Raw genomic sequence first — 21,714 nt, 5'->3', positions numbered from 1 at the left:
GAGAGGGCTCAGAGGTTAAGAGCACCGCCCGCTCTTCCAAAGGTCCTGAGTTCAATTCCCGGCAACCGCACGGTGGCTCACAACCATCTGTAATGGGGTCTGGCGCCCTCTTCTGGCCTGCAGACACACACACATAAATAAATATTAAAATAAATAAATATTAAAAAAAATGTTAACTCAGCTCACATCAACTATGCTGGTCCCGAGTGGCCAGGGGATTATCTCAGGGGCCAGCTCAGTTGGTAGAGGGATGATTTGTCCTGCACATGGAGAATATAAAAGCCAAAATAGAATAGCACTGAACATCTACCTCGCCTGTTTATCCACATTTCCCACGGTCTTAGGTGTGACAGCCCCAGCATCAAGCTTGGACACGGTGCTGCCTATGGAGTGCTCCACGCAGTCCCCACGTCCTGCCCGTGCCTGGAACTCTGCGTGGAAATCCCCGTCGGAGACGCTGTCCCTGCTCTGCGAGCCCTGCCCACCGTCGTCGTTATCGTCCTTCTCAGAGTCGTTCCGTGTCCTGGGGAAACTTCTCATGCTCACGGGACACGGTGATGAGCTCTGTGCCGAGCCCAGCACGTCCCTCCCTTCTGCACTGGGCGGTGTTTGAGTGCAATGTGCCCCCGGGGCTCTGGCCACCGGTCGCCTGGTCCATCCGGGAATTCTTAACATCGCTATGTTCGTGTCCTTTCCCTCGGCTTCTGCGTTCCTCCCCGATCATGGGCTGCAGCCTCCGGATGTAATGCTGCACAGCCGTGTAGATGAACCGGTCCTGTGCCTCTTTCTGGACCATCCCCGGCCTCTGGGACCGCACCATCCGAATGGTTTTGCAGATATCGACGTCGTGGTCAACGCCTCTCTCTCGAATGGCGTCCATCAGGATGTCGATCACGATGAGCGTTCCCGTCCTGCCAATCCCGGTGTCGCAGTGCACGACCACAGGGCCCGCCTCCGCCGTGCTCTCCTGCTTGTGGCGGACGTCCTCCAGGAAGTCCAGCACTCCCGCGGGGTCACCGGGCACCCCACGGTCGGGCCAGGCCTGAAAGTGGAACTGCCAGACCGTTCTCTCTGGGCTCGCTTGTCCGACCTTGGAGAGCCGGAGTTCCCTCAGGGTGTAGTGACGGGCGGCGGTTTCTCTGACGTTCCTGACGCGCAGGACCCCGTAGTCTTTGAGGGCGTCCTCGTCGGGCCAGTACCTGACGTACTTGCTCTTCCCTCTCTCCACCTCCTTGGTGGCCATGCCGATGACCCGAGAGTTCTCCTGGAACACCATCCTCCAGAAATCGCTCACCGTGTTCTGCAGGCAGCCCTGGGCGGCAATGTAGCCCCTTTTGGGTTTGGAATGGCTGCGGCGCTTGGGTTCAAGGTCAGGCCTGATGATGCTGGCGTTGATGTAATCAGAAACGGGCTCGTGGGGACCGCCGCCGCTGCGCAGGACAACCCGCGTGTGGTTGAACGGCAGGATGTTCCTGTATCGATTTTTGTTTCGGTTTTCTTGTCTCCGTCCTTCTTTTTGGCTATAGAGAAATTTGTCGTCCTCTTTCTGTAGGGTCTCAAATTCTTCCCAGAAGCCCTGTCTGACCGCACCTGGGGTCCCAGCTACCTTGCTGAGCTCTCGAACCCTGCTTTAAATGTCAGCGGCGGTAAGACGCGTGGTGTGGAGAGGCTGCTCCAGCTGCAGGACGGTGCCCCGTGTCCCCACGATGGGGTTCTTCTTGTAGTGCTCCACCAGGTCCGTCAGGGAGGCAAAACACGCTCCTCCACCCACGTCGTATCCCAGTCCCTGACATCGGATCATAACGTGGGTCACGCCGGACCCGCCCTCACGGCTCTTCCGTGTGTCCTCACCAGTGACCACAGAGAGAACGCAGTCGCCAGGGCATCTCTGGCTCCCTCGAACGAGAAAGCTGCCACGCTGACCCTTCTCCATCAGCAGTTCCTCTGCTTCCTTTGCGGACAAGGGACCGTGGAACCACCTTTCAGAGGTGGGGTCCGCACGATTCAGTGGGTACCTGAGCTCAACCACGTCTCCGTTCTTTTCCCTGAGCCGCTCGGGATGTTCCATGTAATACCGGAGCAGTGCGGCCAAGGTGGCAAACTTCTCCCCACCACAGAGGCCGTAGAAGTTCCCGGTGCACTGAACCTGGATGTGGCCGACGGCTCCGTTCCTTCTGACAGACAACGTGAGATCTCCGGGGCGACTCTGACTAGGCCTGGTCAAAAAGCTGCCGTCCACGCCTCTGGTTAGCAGGAGGGTCTCAGCCTCCACACGAGTGACTTTGGGGTGAAACCCTCCCTGCGATGCCATGTTCCCCCTGGGCCCCGGCTCAACAGAGACCCGCTGCTCGCTCGGGCTCCTGGGGACACTGCCCCGTGGGTACTGGAGGGGCTAAGCAAAGCCCCGCTGAGGAGTCAACACGCGTGCAGGTAGAACGGGCCCAGTCTGCGGGCACGGTCCCCCACCAGACCTGGACCCCGCGTGCTGGCTGGGCACCACTAGGCTCGCTCTGCCCGCCGTCCTGGGCTTGGGCTCCCGCTCTGGTCTCACCGCCGCGCCCACCTCAGGCAAACGCCAGCACGGAGATGGGAGCTGGGGCTGCGGGTGAGGTTGGTCTGTCCTTCAGCACAACGGGTACCCCAAGGGGCAGGGCTCAGGCCACGCTCTGACGGTCACCCCCAAAAGCAGGCCGGTCTCTCTGTCCCTGTCCTTCTCTAGATACGCTATGCAACCAACAGTCTTAGAGCTTTAGACAGAGCTGGTCGACCTCACCGCAGCCCCTTACGCAACATCGGTGACCTTGAGAAGTTGCTGCCCGTACCATAACCATAGAATTTTATATAGAAATTGGGCGTATCAAAAACATTTACCAAAAAAAATAAATAAATCATAAAAAAACATTTACCGTGTAGCCAACACACAAGGTCAAGGATAGACGTATTATTATAAACGCACGTATATTTACAATGACATCTCTGGTTATAGGAACAGAACATACAACCCATACACAAAAACCCCACAAGAATATAAAAGCCTTTGCTCTGTATTTACAGCTTTACGCCTGAGCCACTCACCACACAGTCCCTTTATTTTTATCTCGCACTCACTTTTAATTTGTGGTGTCGATCCCTCTACGCCTGTGCTCCAGCCCCAGCAACATCCAGCGCCATTGGTCTTGGTCCAGCCGACTTGTCCATCTGTTCCTGAAAAGGGGAGTGTGGATTGAGGAAGGAAACGGACACAAGACTGAAGACGGAGTCAGGAGGTCATTCCAGTGGATACTGAATCTGCCTCAAGGTCATTTTTCATAGCCCTTTTATTCCCCAAGCCAAAGGGATGGGCGAAAGACTTGTTATTTTTATTTTTTTGATTTTTCGAGACAGGGTTTCTCCGTGGCTTTTGGAACCTGTCCTGGAGCTAGCTCTTGTAGACCAGGCTGGCCTCGAACTCACAGAGATCCTCCCGCCTCCGCCTCTGCCTCCCGAGTGCTGTTGTTTGTTTTCTAAATCATTATATAAGGAACAAAGAACACTGATTACTTTCTTAACATTCAAAACGTCGAACAGCAATGCCCCAGGTCAAACATCCCGCTATTGGGAGCAAAGCATCCGTTAGCCACACCTTAGACAAAACATTCTGTTATTGGGGCAATATCTAGAACAGCTTCCCCTGAGGCCCAATGTCCTGCTGTTTGACCTTGAAGGAGCGGAAACTGTGCTCGACCTCTCTGACCTTTTGTCAGGACGGAAGCAGAGCCACTTCTGTGGGCCTCCACACACCCTGCCTTTGGGGACACAAGACCCGGGCAGGGTGACTTTTTGAGTTTCAGACACCGTGGGGGACTCAGTGTGCCCACTCCGGCATGCGAGGACCCCGGGCTGGTGAATGGAGAGATCTTCCCAGGCCACCAGAGGCTGGGGGCTCAGGGCCCTAAGGTGGTCGGCCTGCCCAGACGCCGGCTCATTCCTGACTCACCCCTTCCAGGAGCAGTCACTGCCCACGGCCCTCCTTGGCCCTCGGCCCATCATCCTAGACACTGGGGGTCTGGGTGCCCTCTGCCCCAGCACCGCAGGACGCCACGGTGGCCAGAACACGCGGCCTTCATTAGACTTCACTCCGAGCTGCGGCCTGGGGCTTCCTGCCCTGTCAGAGATTTGGCAAAGAGAAGACTCAACGTGGAGGAGAGGACCACCCGACAGCAGAGCGCCCACACCCGCAGACCCACCAGGGTCTCACCCTGGCGCGCACGGGAGGTTCCGCGTGCAGCCTGGACGCCGAGACTGGCAGGGGATGCTGGGATTGAGACGCAGAGGCTTCTCTTCAGGTGGAAGAACAGCAACCTTTATTTGGCCCCGGAGAACGCCTTTTATGCCTCCACTGCTTCTGTGGAGAATCACCTGCCAGGAAGAACACAAACATCCTTGTCAATTACAGGTCAGGGGGAGTGAGGGCAGCTAGGTCACAACAACTCCCCCCCACCCGCCCCGTGGCCCACGCCTTTAATCCCAGCACTGGGGAGGCAGAGGCAGGCGGATCTCTGTGAGTTCGAGGCCAGCCTGGTCTACAAGAGCTAGTTCCAGGACAGGAGCCAAAGCCACAGAGAAACCCTGTCTTGATAAAACAAAAAAAAAATACAAAAAAACTAAATAAAACCCTGTCATGAAAAATCAAAATAAATAAATAAATGAATGAATGAATGAATGAATAGATAAATAAATAAATAAGTAAATAAGTAAATAAATGAATGAATGAATAAATAAATAAATGAATAAATAGATAAATAGATAGATAGATATAAAACAAAAATAAATAAATAAATAAATAAATAAATATATATATATATATAAATAAATAACGGTGCCTGTCTTGTTACGTTAAGTGGAACACCTTTCCTGTCGTGGGGAAGAGCCCTCTCCTATTCCCTCTCTTAGGTGGCCTCCTGCCCCCCCAAAGGATTGCCCATCCGTGGCCGCCCAGACACATCGCCCTAAACCCAGTCTCCGCAGGACTGACTGACGGCACCCACGAGCCAGACACGCGCGGCCACAACCTAGCGTGCCCTACCTGGGTGGTGAAATTAGCAAAGTCTCTGTCCCATACCCCCTCTCGTAGGACATTTGAGTTCCCTAACAGCAGCAGAAGCGTGCAGCACAGTGCCGGGAGCCACGCACATAACACGGTTAATGGTTGAAAAGCCCAAAGAGAGTCCACGTCTTCCTGAACCAGAGCCACTGGGCATTGTGAACGTCCAGAGCGTTGCCAACTCTCTCAGCCAGCCGGCTCACAGTCTAAAGGGAAATCACGGCAGCCATATCTGCAGGGGCAGAGGTATCGACATTCCAAGGTCTCTCTCCCGACAATCTTCCAGGGTCCGGCACTTGTCGCCCTATTTGCTGATACTCCTGACCCCGCCGCAGCGAGCGTCCCCCAGGCCGGGCACTGACTGGGTCCTGGCGACTCGCCTTCCGCCGCAGCCGCCGATCACAGCTCCGCCCCAGCCGCCTTCCGGCCCCAGCTGCGCTCTCCCTGGGTCCACACTGCTGCGTGGAGCGGAGCAAACCTCACGGAAGCCAGCGCCCTGCACGGCTCCGGAACCACGGAAGGGGCCCCGGTCTAACAATCTTTGAGGGAATGCGGGCATCTCTGGGTTGGGAGCAGGGAGACCCCAGATCCTGAATTCCTCGTGATCCCCTGACCTGAGTGCCCACAGCTGCTCTGAGCACGAGACCCGCAGGAGTTCCTGAGGGCAGCAGAGTGGCTTCTGGCGGGTTTGGCGGGGGCGTGGCTGTCTCCATATAATCTGCCCCTGAACACAATAAAGGGGGCGTTCTTGGGGAACTCAAGGACGACCCGTGTCGCCGTCTCTCTGTCTGTGTGTCTTAACCTCCTGCCCCTCGCCTGAAACTTGCACCGAGCGCAGACACGGGGGCCGCGGCGCGTGTCCCCTCTGGGAATGAGAAAACACACACGTGCTCCTTTTAATCCGACTTGGCTTGTTCCTGGTCGGAAATATTGAAACGCCCTCCCATAAGAAACCAGGGGCTAACTTGAGCTGCCGTGGGTACAAAGTCTGCGGCTGTCTTGTTCCTCCCGTGCCTTGTGGCTTTAAGTGTCTCAGGTGCTTTCTGAGGCCTTCAACCCACCCTCCCGCCTCTTCTTTATGCTCGCTAGTCTTTGGGAGGACGCCCCCCAGAGGATCTCTGGGGAGAAACCACACACCTCCCCTTCCCCAATGTGCTCCTTGATTTACCCGCTGGACGGAGCGACCCCGTCCATGAACCCCGCTCTCCAGATCTCCGCGGAACCTTCACTCGGCCGCGGCCAGGGCAGCCTGGACGCCGCGACTGGCCGGGGTGCTGGGGTCGAGACGCGGAGGCTTCTGTTCCGGTGGAAGAACAGCGACCTTCATATAAATACAAATAGAACCTGTGGTTCCATTGATACCGCGGATTGGGAACGGTGAGCTACAGGGGAAGGAGGCGTAGGACAATCGACAGAGTCAGACATCACAGAGTTTGGTGACAAGGGAGAACACCAGAGAGCTCTGGAGGGGGCAGAACTGTTGTACATCCCGATTTTAGTGGCGGTTACACTATTTCAAGTGGTGGAAGCAGGCAGACTCGGTGGCACACGCCTGTAATCCAAGCGTCCATGAGACGAGGCAAGAGGACCGCCACGGATTTGAGGTCAGTCTCATCTACAAAGTGAACGCCAGGCCAGCCGTAGCTACACACAAAACACAGTCTTGAAATAAATTCTGTCAACGTGCAAAAATATGGGTGTGCTGGTCTGTGTATTTTGGGATAGTAATTACACAGGTACATCCGTAAAAAGGGGTGAGTTTTAGTCTTTGTCAATTATACACCAAAATGTTTATTTAAAGACTCCATTGAACGCCAGCACCGCCTGACTAGGGCGAGCATCCTCCAAGTGACTGTCAACCTGAGGTTGGTATGTAGAACACAGGACTAGAGAATTTAGTCTGGGGGGAAATGACATATAGTAAGTTCTTGCTGCCCTAAAGAACAGCAGAACGTTCAGTTCAAGATTTTTGTAAAAAAAAAAAATGGTTTTCCTCTTATTACTGAGGACTTTTGATGGTGGACAGCGGTTAAGAGCATTGCCTGCTCTTCCAAAGGTCCCGAGTTCAAGTCCCGGCAACCACACGGTGGCTCACAACCATCTGTAATGGGGTCTGGCGCCCTCTTCTGGCCTGCGGGCACACACACAGACAGGATATTGTATACATAATAAATAAATAAATATTTTAAAAAAAGAAAAACTGTCAAAAAAATTAAAAACAAAAGAAAAGAAAATGCCTGGGATCACAAGCATTTTAGATTTCGGGTCTTTCTGGAGATTTGAACATTTAGGAATCCAGAAGAGGGAGGAGCTGGGCATAGGAAAGCACACCTGGGATCTCGGCACTTAGGAAGCCGAGACGAGGAAGTGCACGACTGACTGCAGTCCCCGTCGTCGCAGGCCAGCCTGTGTCTCAGACGCCGCTCTTCTCCTGGCTTCCGAGGCCAGACCTGAGGGCTCGGCAGCCACCCCATGCTCTGTGCAGCCTTAAGGAGGCCTGAGGGGGCTGCTCCCTGGGTCGCCAGCAGCTTGTGGAAGGAGGGAGGAGAAGTCGGCTGACCGGGGAGATTCCCCCCTCCAGGGCTGTAGCCAGTGGCGAAGCTCAGACTCACAGAGGGGAAGTCGGGTCTCAAGCTTGGACGCTGGGTCGGCTATGCAAAGTCTCATCTCTCAGTTCATTTCTTTTCTTTTTAAAATATTTATTATGTATACAATATTCTGTGTCTGTGTGTCTGTCCTCCTGCCGAGGCCCGAGTGTCACACCCGATTCCGCGCCACCCCCTCGGCACACTCCGCGCCCTGGCCGGCCGCCGTACCACACGCACGCATGCGAGTCGGTCAAGGGCCTGGAGATTGAAAAAAAAAAACACACTGAGAGACCGGGGTCCTCGGAAAGGAGGTCGGCCAAGGCCGTTTATTCAATTTTATAGACCTCCGGCTGCGCAAGGATTTTTCTTCCCTCCAGACAGGCGGGAAATCACCACACCGTGGACGGACGGCGTCAACTACGCCCCGCTGCGAATCCCCTGGCGGGGCCGGGGGAGCCCAGGAACAGACAGGAAGCTGGGTCAGCTGAGCAGGAACCGACCTCAGGGTGAACCCCAAGAACACGGGGGAGGGGGGCCGACCCGGGCCCCGCAGGTCCCCCTTTTATATAAATTAATATAAATTCTATGACCAGGCGTGTCAGGCGATGCCCGTGACCCCGCCGTGGGAAAGCGTCCAGGTCAAACCCGTTTCCCGTCTTAGGTGGGGGCAGCCACCCCCATCCCCCCCCCCCCGAAAAACTATCCTTTCCCGTCATTGGCTCCCTCGTCCCCCATCACCGAGTTCAGCGGGCACCCACATTGGATCGTCGGCATCCTGCGGGAAAACACAAACAGCCCCCCCTTCCCCACACCAGCACGGGATCAGGGCCACGCCAGGTGGTATTTACCGTCCTCAGCAGCCTCCTCCCAAAACACGGGCTCTGCAAAGCCGCCTTTCTTCTCCTCCTAACTCCTTTACCCGTGCCATTTTTTTCTTTAAAAACAGTTTTTCCTTCCTCTTTAATATTTTTAATTTTTAGTTCTCTCACACATCCTGCTCCTCCAAACTCTCCGTAGAACTCGTGGGTTCTGCACCCCGAATCTCCTCAAAGGTTTTGTTCGAATTCCCTCATCGTCCTTTTCCTTCACGTTGCCGTGGAGAACGGCGTCTCTGAGTAAGCGCCGCCGTGAACGCGCCGCGACGGGAAATCCATCTGGCGCTCGCTCGCTTAACGCCTTTACTGTTACCTGCTCCCAATTAGTTAACAGGAAAGCCGTCTGCTAGATTCTTCGTTTGCCCTGAGTCACCCCGGAAGAATGTGGACACCAGTGCCGGCCAGCGGCGGCGTGAGACTGAGCATCAACACTCAAACATTTAAAACGTATAAAACGAAAGACAAATGGTCTCTGGGGGAGGAACCTTATCCCCCCCCCTCCTTTTTTTTTCGTTTTACGCACAGAGGCTCTGCGCGCACGATGCGCTCGTCCCACGGCACCCTGTCCTGGAGGATGACAAGGTTTTCCCGTTTTATAACAAATGGAGAACCCAGAGCAAAATTTAGCAAAGCCCGTGCCGGTGCAGGCTGGGCCGTTATCAGTTCTTACAGTGTTTGGAGCTCCCGCGTGGGCAAAAGCCTGGAGACGGCGACTTTTAACAACACCTCGTAATCTTCCTCCCCCGTGAGCCGAGGCGAAAATAAGACGGGACTGCGCATCCACGGGTGCGCGGACATATCGCGGGCGCCCAAAAGAAGGCGCATGGGTGACATCCACCTGCCATAAATGGTTCGGGGCCAGGCTACGGGGGTCAACTCCCAAATGGGGAACAGGAGAAAGTCCTGTACACCGAGAGCACTGTTTAACGACGGCCGTGGGTTGCTCTCGGGAAATCTTAAAAGGAAATCTTCACGACGCACGCAGCATCGAGATGAAAATCGATTGTGAGCGTTTATTTATTTTTTGCAGCTTGCCCCACGGTACGAATCCGGCGGGTAAGCTGACCCGCCACTGCATTCCCCTCGCTCAAGGGACCGCGGAGGTCAGCGTGAGCCCGCGAATGCCCCGCGGAAATGGGAACAGACCGGGCGCAGTGCCAAGCTCGAAGAGCCAGTCACTGCGTCTGGACTCGACGTGCAGAGGCCATAGAAGCTGCGGTTTCCAAAGGTGCAAGAATTTTGCCCACGGACTGACTGTCGGTAGAAAGGTTACATGGAAGGAAAATCAGCGTATTTCTCTGAGGCCATTCGTACGGCGGTCAATGCCGCCCCCGGAGCAGATTGAGTATCAGCAGGGTGAATATCAGAATCAGCAGGGGAGGCCACCGCAGCTCTCCCGGAGGAAGACGCAGCAGCCAACGCATTCCCTGCCCCTGCCAGGGGCTGCAGAGAAATCATAACTTTAGGGAAACACACCGGGTGATTTTTGAAAAAAAAAAGGTGACCGACCGATCGGAAGGATAAGGATGACCCAACCTGCGGGGATCCGTGCGTATAAACAAGGTCCGGTCTTCCGCAGAATTTCCGCAACCCAGTTATTCCTGCCTGGGTCTGCGGTGTGATAACCTGGTCAGGTGACATCCCAAAGGTCTGCAAACTAAAAATGACACGTCACCCAGCTGACGGGGACGAGATAACAATTGTTACGGGAGACCCGTGATCGCGCACGCACCCACAGGCTGGGTCCTCGCTGCCAAAAAAAAAAAATAATAATAATAAGTTTATAACCTTTCTGAATAACACGTGGCCCAGCTGACGGGTACGAGATAATAATTTTTTACAGGAGACCCGTGAAACTCCAGTAGGGCTACGCTGAGAGGGGAAAATTAAATTATCAATAGCAGCGGCTGACGAGAGTCAATATAATGAACATAAGCAGAGGTGAGCTTCGTTTAAGTAAAGCAACACGTTGTCTTGCCTGAGGCGTCAGCTCTGGAAAGGAGGCTGGGTCTGGATTTCCCTGCGGTTTCTGTCCCTGCAGCCGTGTGCCGCTTTGAGATCCCACAGCAGCTTCCATTTACCAGACTTTTTTTTTTAATTTTATTTTTAATATCAAAGACAGGAGAATTCCTGGGAGACGTGGATGCCACCACCGACCGGCTTGGTTTTTTTTTTTAATTTACTCTTTGTGTGTGTGTGTGCATGTTTCGCCTGCATGTTTGCGTGTGCGCCACGTGTCAGGCACTAGAATTTCTCAGAGCCGCGAGCCGCTGCGCAGGCGCTGGAGTTGTGGGACCCAGGCTCTCCGGAAGAGCGGCCAGGGCATTTCGCTGCTGAGCGATCCGTCCAGCACACACATGGCTGCAAATGCACACAGGAAGCACATACGACTGCATGTGCGGGACAGAACATGCGTAGGCCATGGCAATTACATGGATTATGCATCATGGGCTCGGCAGGGATTCAAGTCCCCCTCCCCCACTTTACTCAATCCGTGAAAACGCTTTTTGGAGGGGGACGTGCACACCTGACGTGCACACCTGACCTGCGCACCTGACGTGCGCACCTGACCGCACACCTGACGTGCACACCTGAGATCCCGGCACTTAGACACAGAAGCAGGAGAACCCCGAGTTCTTTGAGCTCCTTGGCATTCACGTCTTCAAAACAGCTGTCTGTGCCGCAGCCTCCCATTCAGTGCTCCCTCCTTCCCCCCTCCTCCCTCCCTCCTTCCCCCCTCCTTCCCTCCCTCCCTCCCTCCCTCCCTCCTCCCTCCCTCCCTCCCCACTTCCTGTTTTGTTTCCTTTTTCAAGACAGGGTTTCTCTGTGTAGACCTGGCTGTCCTGACCCTCGCTTCATAGACCGGGCTGGACTCGAACCCAGGACCCACAGAGATCCGTGCGCCTGCTGGGGCCTCGGGAGTGCTGGGATGACAGGCATGAGCCGCCACCCTCGCCAGGTTCCCTTTCTGTGTCAGGCACACTGCAGTATCATCCCTGGGTTCCTCCAGCCCCACAGATCCCCGTGACCAATGCTCAGTCTTCCTGTCCTCGCTCGCCGCGGCACATGGGCCACCGAGGTCAGAGCGCTCTGCTCCCCATGGGGTCGTCCACCAGTCCTGCGCTTGGAACATTTAATATTCGGGGTCGGGATCCATGTGGAGTGAATTCTGGGGAGCGCGTCCACAGCGTTCCCTGGGCTGGGGGGACGGCTCAGTGGTGAGAGCACGGCCCGCTCTTCCAAGGTCCTGAGTTCGAGTCCCGGCGACGACACGGCGGCTCACGACCATCGGTAATGGGGTCTGGTGACATCTTCTGGCCTGCATTTTATGAGCTCACCAGAATTACCTACAGACAGATCCTAAACCTAAATGTTTAAAGTGCAGAATTTCTGAAGACCCAGAAGAGACCAGTAGTCTTCGAGTTTGGAATATTTGGTGATATCTCTCTACATGCAACAATATAAGCACTACATGAACCAACATTTTTGGCTACTAAAGCTCTGCTCGGTGCAGACACAGCCCAGGCCTTGAAGGTACTCAAAGGCTACCAGCAGGAATCACTTAAAACTACTTAGGATAAGGCAGAAAGAGGCAGGAAGACAATAAACTCTGTGTCTGTCCACTGGCTCCCCACCCATGCAGGAGAGGACCCACCACACCAGCCGCGAGCCTCAGCAATAAGCTCCATCAAGTTTCAGGACAGGGACCCCTTACCTGCCAAGCCCAGCCACTCCTCCACACATGGGGACAGTGACCCCACCACCACTCCCGCATACAAAGGCCTACCCCTCTTCCCTGCCCGGAGACACGGGTCCCTTACTCACCTTGGCACACCATTCCTCCTGTCTGTGGAGAGCAATCCCTCACTCACCATGGTGAAGCTGCTGAGCTTACAGTCTCTCTACCAACAAGGAAGCCCAAGGCGAAGTGCAGAAGTGAAACTATGATTTCTTCAAGAAGAGCTAAACCGGAGGCACTAAACCAGAAGCATGGTTCCCAAAAGAACCCTCCCATTTGACTGGTGGGTCTGCTGGAGACTCTGATTGGCTAGTGAGGTCTAAGTGACAGAACCAGGTGAGCAGAAGGGACACACTGCAGCATTCCCAGCACTGGTGGCTAATTAGAATTTAACAACAAGTCTCTTGCTAATGTAAATCGGTTTGAAAAGGAAGTATACAAGTTCAGAAAGAGGCTAATCAGACAATGTTGCACTAGAGGAACATTGGGTAACTCAAGAAAATTATAAACAACATCCACAGTGGTGTCAGGACTGATAACCACATTTTCTGCCCTTCTGTGAAAAGTCCTAGGAACTGTGATAGGAAACAACCCTTTTCCAAAGGCCCTGGCCCCACATCTTTACCAGCTATCCCAAGCATATTCCTAAGATTAGAGACAGAGCTCTGTTATCCCAAAGCCTAGGCAGGTTGCTAAACTCAGAGAGGATGTAAATATGTAAATATGGTTACAGTAGTGATGCCATGAATAATGTGAAGGATGTCTTGTGTTTTATCCAAGGTTTAGTTGTACAGTTTGGACCTAGGAAATTATTGATTTATTACACTGTCTTAAACAGTTTCTATTCATCTTTCTTTTATTTGTTGTTTCTCAGCACTATCTAAAGACGAACAGTTGGCACCTTCTTGTGATCAACTATGCCTGCTTACAAAGGACGACCACTACCAGGTTTGCTGACTGTTGATATTCCATCATGAAAGAAAGTTTGTGTATTCGATCTGAGTACACAGCATCTTCACCAGGCAACTGTATGCAATTCTCCCTTAATGATATATGAACTAGTGGTTTTAAGGATGAGCTGGAGTACATAAAGCAAAGCTTTTGACTTATTTTGGATATTTTGACTTATTGAAGGATAACTGATTAAAGAGAGACTTGAAGAGTCTGTGATTCCTTCCAAGCACAAGTGACCTCTGAAGACGAGCTACTCAACTGGCCTTGACAACTCAGAAAGAAAGATTAATTTTTGCCACATGCATTGGTCTTTAGTACTCAAGAAGAAAGTTTAATCAAAGGATAAGAGAATTGGTAACAACACAAGGGTTCAAACACCACAAATATTAGATGTAAGTCTACATGAGATCCTATTTAGGTAGCAAACCTCACTAATATTTTCTTCTCAATAAAAAGATGTTGTCCAAATGTGAGATATCAGGCCTTGGCTCCTGGAGCACCTGCACACAGCAAAGAAGGACAGGCCCATATTTCTTTTAACCTCCAAATTATATGATGCTAAATACCTCTTCTCTCCCTATGGGAAGGGCATCATGCTAACTTTTGGCTGATAAAAGAGGTATAAAAGGGTATGAAAGTTGGTTGTGGGCTCATCACTCTGGAAACCAACTGTAGAAGTTAAATGGACATTTCTAACAGATGGGAGCTATTGTGAGCCCCTCAAGAATGTCTTATGGACTTTGGACATTTTAGTGTTTTCCAGACAAGAGTAAAGGAATTCCTTTTCTGTCTACATCTGAGAGTTTGGTCTTTAAGAGAGATGCTTTGGAAAGGTATCACAGTACTACCACCTGATAAGCCAAATTCAACTTGAAGAAACTAGATCAAGTCATTGCTTCAACCACACGATGGTAGTTAGTGTTACCTCTTCAGAGGGATGTGAAATAAGAACTGGAGGTAGAAATGAACTATACAATTCAACATAAAAAAAAGCTAACACTCATGGCTCCCTATGGGCTCCCATATGGCTTACAATCTACTTCCAACTGGTACTCCTGATTGCTAGGCTTGCCCAGAGTCCCTCATTGCTAGAACTGCCCAGCTGAGCCTCAAGACAGTAGCAGTTTCCCTACTAGATGTACAGAAATCAAATGACTAAGCCAGCACAACTCTTCTTAGCTCTGCCATTCCACCCTAGGGGAACACAGGGCTCTAGTCTGGAAAATTGGTATTTTAGTAGAAATTCTTCCACTCTCTCAGAGCACTTCCTGTTCCTCTTCCAAAATATGCTGTCCCTTGTGTGTGTGTTCCATTACAGGACCACTGACGAGTGAAATCAACCCTTTCCCTCATAGCTCAGATATTCTGAAGCCAAACTAAGGTCACATTCAAACAGTGACTCTTGCTAAAGCAAAATTCATGATTTTTCTAATTTCTGGAAAGTCTTAGAGGCAAGAAAGTGATGATGTAAATAATGTAAGTATAATCCATGAAAATTAATCAAAAAAGGTGAAGCAGGTTTATGGTCATGTGCTCCAAAGTTTAGTAATTTATATTAGAGCACACCAAGGATTAATAACACATTTTATCTCAGGCTGTACATCTTAAATATGTAAAATAAGTTTTTTTTACTCAGGGGAATACCATTTTATCCACTTCTATTTTGGTCAGACTAGTTTAACTACTGTAATTTGGTTTTATAAGTTTGATTCTTTATTACAATTCTTGATTCCTTACTCTGTTGATGCAAGAAATGGCCAGTAAGAACATTTAGCAATCATCTAAAATTGATTGAATCACTACCTATTTCTTATGTGAGCTATGGTCTAAGGGGGGAAAGCTTTCATGCTCCTTCTTGCCTGTACAGCTCTGTACAGGGACTATATCTGATTTACAGTTTGTCAGTGAACTCAATTCTTACATGAGTTCCTCTTTATTTGCAAGTTCACAATAAAATCCAGATTAGTTAGAAGACACTCAACTATTTTCCTTCTCACTAACCATTTAAGGCCCAGCCTTGAAGCAGTTGCAAGAGTTTCTTTCCAGCACTGAACAACAGAGACAGGATTAGGTGTTCAAAACCATTCTAAACTACATAGTGTGAGAAAGGTAGGTCTCTTTAAACTCAAGGTCGCCTGGTCTACAAAGCTAATTGAAGCACAGCCAAAGCTACACAGAGAAACCCTGTCTTAAACAACAAAAATGTATTAATTTAGTTGTCTGTGATGTGCCCAACTGTAATCCAGGTACATTGGAGATAAGGTGGTCAAACTTTTCTGATTTTCTACAAGATCCTAGTGTATATATGGAGTTCCAAGACAGCCAGAAATTCATAATGAGGCTATTTTTTAAGATAAAAATATAGAAAAGAAAAAACAACAAATTATTAATAAAACTAATAAACATGATAATTTTTGGTGTGACTAATTTGGAACAGTGATGAAGATATAAGGTATTAATTTATCCTTGGAGTCCAAACAGGTTGATATAGATGACAAGGGATATACACATCTAAGTTAATATAACTAAGTCATATAATGAAAGTATTCCCATCTCTAAAACCTTTCCCAAACCTCAGCTCCTGTCTCTCCTGTAGACATGGTCTCACCTGGAGGAATCATTCTTTTCCCACAGTGAAATTACCAGGGAAACAAATTTCATAGTATCTATTATTTCACTAGTTATTAGCCTATGGAGAGGACCAAGAGAAGAACTCTAAATCACAAGCAGTGAGAGAAACCCAGGAAAACAGAGCAAGAGAGCAGGCTAAAAGAGACCTCAGTGGCTTCCTGAGACACAGAACATACCAAAAACAGTTTCCAAAGACTCAGACAGCCACTGTAAGAATCAGACCAAGATGCAAAGACACTGCCAGCATCAAATGAAGGAAAAGATGGGTAGGCTCCAATGCAAGAATTTATCCAACAACCTAATAAACCATATGGTAACATCAGAACCCAGTAATCACAGATCATGCTAAACAAATGAAAACAAAAGGAAATTATTTTAAACATAACTTCATGAAGAGGATAGTGAACTTTAAAATGAAATGAAAAATTACCTTTAAAAACAGAGAAAAAACAATAAAAAAGGAAGAAAATAATAAATCCCTCAAAAAAGCTCAAGAAAACATAGAAAAAAACAATCAAACTTGATTTTGAAAAAAATGGTTCAAGACTGAAAGACTGTAATAGAGGCAATACACAAACCAAGGAAACTCTGGCTAAGTATCATGGGGATGGGTGATCCCTCTGCCCATTGCCTTTCAAGAAAGAGGGGATAAGAAGCATTTCTCTGTAGGGATGTGTGATCATTACATTCAAGCTACATGGTAAGCTTATTTACTAGGGTTGAAAAAAATGAGAACAAATAATCTCTCTGAAAACCAACACACTTGGATTTACAAGTATTCAATCCATTAATTGATTCATAAATTTCCTTGTATTTTTTCTTTCTGAACCTCCATTTCCAGGATCTCATTTCTAAAATGGAAATGCTGAAAAACTCAACATGAATATAAACCAATTTTTGTCAAAAGTATAGATGTTCTTGTTTATGAAATATGTATGCAACATCAATAGCATGCTATGTAATCAGTCAGATACACAGGAGAATACACATATGCTTCATTGAGCACTGTGCATAAAACAGGTAACCTTTCAGATTCCAGATTCATAAAGGGTGTGTTTCAAGTTCTTGGCTTTGTATGTATCCTATGCCTTATTTCATCACCATTTTCTCTTCTGTGCACTCAAGAGAAGTATGCTCCTGAGTCAGAACTATTCTGACAGTTAAATGATCTCATAATAGAAAGTGCTTGTCAGAGTGGCCAGCAAGGAGTGAGGGTTGACTTTATAGTAACTTGATCTCAAATATTACTACATAGTCTTAATGACATGAGGTCTAGATTGATTAATGAGCTAAAGTTCCAGGTTTGGCAACTATGCACAAAGAGACAACCTATATGATACAGAACTGATAATGACTTCATATTAGATATTAGAAATAAGTGTTATGCTATTAATTCAGCACCCAGAGTGCTGCAAATTGTAAACTTTATATAAGCAATTGCCAAGTCAGGCTAGTAAAATTGTACTTTCATTTATATGAAGTCCTAACTAGCAGTGTCCACATTTGAACAATCCAACATCATACCACCATCTAGAGATGTGTTGGTCCTTATTCACACACATCCAGAGGCCCTTAAGTTAGACATGCCTATGCCTTGATCAAGAAAAATCTGTCTCAAACATAGAAACAGCCTAAATGCCCCTCAACCAAAGAATGTATAAGGAAAATGTGGTACATTTACACAATGGAGTACTACAGAACAGAACAAAATAATGAAATCTTGAAATTTACAGGCAAATAGATGAACTAGAAAATGTCATGTAGAGTGAGGTAGCCAATATGCAGAAAAACAAATATCATATGTACTCACTCATAAATGCCTTTCAGACATAAAGCAAAGAAAACAGGCCTACAATTTGATGTAGGTGTGTCTTCTAACTATCTGTTAATTTCATTTGGTAATAAAGAAACTGCCTTGGCCAGCCCTTAGGTGGGTGGAGTAGACAGAACAGGAAGAAGGAAGTGAGGTAGATGGCTCAGACAGATGCCACGCCTCTCCTAAATTAGGCTGACCTCTGTGCCTCTCCTCAGGGAGAGAGATGCAATGAAGCCAGCTGCCAGGTCAGAAGTGCTGAATATTTCCCAGTTAGACACCGCTCATGGTGTTACACAGATTATTAGATGTGGGTTAGTCAAGTTGTGAGTAAGAGGCTGGAATTAATGGGCCAGGCAGTATTTAAAAGAATACAGTTTCCATGTAATTATTTCGGGTAAAGCTAGCCGTGTTGGGAGCTGGGCAGGATGAAAAGCAGGCCTGCCCGCAGCCCCTCACTACAACAATTCTCTAGACAACAAGGATGACCCTGAGAGATAGATACATGGATCTAATCTACATGAGAAGTAGAAAAAGACAAGATCTCCTGAGTAAATTGAAAGCATGGAGACCTTGGGAGAGCGCTGAAGGGGAGGAGAGAGAAAGGTCTGGGAGCAAAGAAAATGTTGTTCATTTAAAAAAAAGGAAAAAAAGAAAAATCTGTCTCTTTTATTATAAACAAAAGGGAGAACTACTTCAAAGAGGAAGAAAGAGAATATGAGGATCAAGATTTTTTTTGTATCATGATGAACATGGCATTTACTCCAACTCACACACATAGAAATAAGTACAATTTATGGTCAGCTATTGTTTAGCAAAAGTGACCAAAAGTTAACAGTGGAAACATTTGTTTATGTAGAACTTACACTAAAATTAAAGTTTCAGAGACAACCAATAGAATCTTGAACAAGATCTATCAGAAGGCCATACTTCAGATATAGTTGTCCATCATGTTGTTAAGAGCCATGACTTTAAAATCTCATGCTGTTGAGTGTTTTCTGAGGAAAGCCTTAGGTATGTAAAACAGGAAAAATCACTTGCCATCAAACAATGAAGAAAATAAGAAATATACCCAGCGGGGCTGGAGAGATGGCTCAGCGGTTAAGAGCACTGACTGCTCTTCCAGAAGACCCGGGTTCAATTCCCAGCACCCACATGGCAGCTCACAACTGTCTGAAAATGCAGTTCCACGAGATCTGACACCTTCACACCAATGTACATAAAGTTAAATAAATAATTTTAAAAAAAAGAAATGAAATATACCCAGCTTATTACATTATTCTCCAGAATGTTAGATCCATATTTGGTGAATTATAAAAACTCCTGTGACCACAGACCTCTGAAATTCTCTGGGTTTGTGATTTAGAATACCAGAGTAATTACCTGGGGACAGAACTCACAGGATTTCTTCCCTTTTCTTTTTCTTACTAATAAGAAAGAAAATGGAACAACTTTGTGAATGATTCCCAAGAAAAAGTATAGTATTAAAAGCTTTATTTGTATATTGGTATTTTTAAATTATTTCTTTTTTTAATATATTTACTTATTTATTGATTAAAAATTCCACCTCCTCCCATCCTTCCATTTTCCTCCCACTCAACCCACTCCCCCTCCTCTCCCTCTCCAGTCATAAGAGAAGTCAGGAAGCCCTGCCCTGTGGGAAGTTCAAGGCTCTCCACCCTCCATCCAGGTCTAGGAAGATATGCATCAAAACAGAATAGGCTCCCAAAAAGCCAGTACATGCAGTAGAATCAAAACCCGGAGTCATTATCATTGTCTTCTCAGTCAGCCTTCATAGTCAGCCACATTAAGAGAGTCTGATTGGATCATATGCTTATTCATTCAAAGTCCAGCTGGCCTTGGTGAGCTCCCATTAGATCAGTCCTGTTGTTTCCAAGGGTGGATGCATCCCTTGCAGTCCTGACTTCCTTGCTCATGTTCTCCCTCCTTCTGATCTTCATCTGGGCTTTGGGAGCTCAGTCCAGTGCTCCAATGTGGATCTCTGTCTCTATCTCCATCCATAGATCAAGATTCTATGGTGATATGCAAGATATTCATCAGTGTGGCTATGGGAGAAGACAAGATCAGGCACCCTCTCCTCTGCTGCCCAAGGACCTTCTGCTATTTTCTGTAAATAGGATGTCTGATTCACTGAGGTTTAATTTGCGTTGGGGGGGGGGTCTTAAGAAAATAAACTGCACAGCAGTATCATTAGATTTCTGAAATTTCATTTGATAAAACTCTCATTATCAAAACGTTAATGCCAGAAATAAAACAAGCCTCAAATGCCATAACCGCATGTTTGAGTGATAGGAGGTGAGCTGGCATGCTTTCAGGGAACAACTCGGAGTGAAAAACTCTTGGAAAGAGCACACAGACCAACATTACAGAGGATACATGTGTGCCTTCTTTGTTATTGATCTACCTCGTTATCACATAGTGTGTATTTCTACATTTGCAAAACAACAGGAACATTTTCTAAAATCTGCTTATGGTATTTAAAGACACACACACACACACACACATATATATATATTTGTATATATCTATATATACATATGCCTTCGTCCACTTGAACTTAAAAGCTTTAGTTCACCTCTGCTTACACATGAGCCTCTTTAAACTTATGTAGCACACATTTTTTGCATTTGTATTTGAGACAATTATGAAAAACAAATCCCTTGGTATGTCATTGCAATGCATCTTGTTATCATTTAAGATAAACAGAAATGTTAGAAGGGTACAGAGTTTTCTCTGAGATGATGAGTAAACAGTGAGCCCTCTTCCCCCTTCCCTGATCTTTCCCATTACTTCATTAGTATTTGTTTAGATACAGTAGGCAGAGCATCCCTGTGAAACATCTGTTTGTACAACACGGTTTTCACTGAATCACAATCAGTCACTGAGACCTGCAACAAAGAAAATTATGAGAAGAAACCTTTGAAAGCTCTCATTTTTTACTTGTTTTCTAACAGTGAATATGCTTTTAAAACATAGAAATAATAGAAATGAAAGACACATTAAAAGCAAGTCACACTACCAACTCCCAAGTGTGCTCGTCACTGGATCTGAGAAGCTGAACATCATTTTCATATTAGATAGTGAAACAACTGCTTACATGATCAGGAAGAGAACATTACCTTAAAACATAGCATGAATTCCCAATATCATACACAAAATCAACAAAACACACAAAAAAACAGGACTGGAAATTTCCACAGCAATGTAGCCTCCTACTTTGAAATTAATATTTAGTGAGCTGGATCTTTTTGTTGTTGTTTTACTAATTATGATCTCAGTGGCAGTTTATTCTGCAGTAAATCTGCTGGTGTGAGATTAAATCTGCTATTGAATGGAGTTGTGCACTATGGCGAGGCACTCAATACTGCTGGAGACTGAACATTGCTGTTATCTCATTTAAAAGTTGGCCAACAAAGAAGCCCATTTGTTTAAAATACAATTAAGCTGGTGTCTTAAAGAGAAATTAGCAAGGAAGAGTTCATTTTGGAGGCATAAGAGGTCTGTTCATAGAAACATTAATCCTGCCATTTGGGACTTCAGTGAAATTTGAGACTACCTTTTGAAAGGCTATTCAGGAACACAAAAGCACAAAAGGGGAGCAATAGGTAAATCGTGGGGACAGGTCTGTTCTTGTTCAAGAGGAAACCTGTCTACCTGCATACAGCCCAAAAATTCAGCATAGCCACTGGTTTTCTAGGAACCAAGGGAAGAATTTAGGATGTGAATTTAAGGAAGATAGCTGTGGAGCTGTATCCAAAGGTCAGCCATTTTTCATACAACTGTTCCTACCGAACAACCTGCTTTTAGAAGAAAACTACTAATTTCATACTAATTTAGAAGAAAAATACTAATTTCATTGATGGATAATTGTTTTAAAAACACTTAGTACTGAAACAGTTTTAATGTCATGATGAAATGATTACTATGAAAACAATGGTGACTGTGTGCCATGGAATTTCCCAAAACATCGGTTACATGATGCATGAAAGACTTCTTTTCTTTTTCCAGTG

The 21,714-nt window shown here is 47.6% G+C and overlaps 1 protein-coding gene across 1 annotated transcript; it reads right to left on the bottom strand.

Moving 5' to 3' along the window:
- Window positions 1-306: 306 nt before the first annotated feature.
- On the bottom strand, window positions 307-11,871 carry LOC119819932 (tyrosine-protein phosphatase non-receptor type 11-like). The gene is given in 3 exon segments (XM_038338140.1): window positions 307-630; window positions 632-2,295; window positions 11,856-11,871. Coding segments are annotated over 3 exon segments (2,004 nt in total).
- Window positions 11,872-21,714: the final 9,843 nt, after the last annotated feature.

The sequence above is a fragment of the Arvicola amphibius genome, chromosome 7, assembly GCF_903992535.2.
Source record: "Arvicola amphibius chromosome 7, mArvAmp1.2, whole genome shotgun sequence".
Lineage (NCBI taxonomy): Eukaryota > Metazoa > Chordata > Mammalia > Rodentia > Cricetidae > Arvicola > Arvicola amphibius.
The sequence above is the reverse complement of the archived record's forward strand: the minus strand, read 5'-3'. Positions and strand labels throughout refer to the sequence as shown.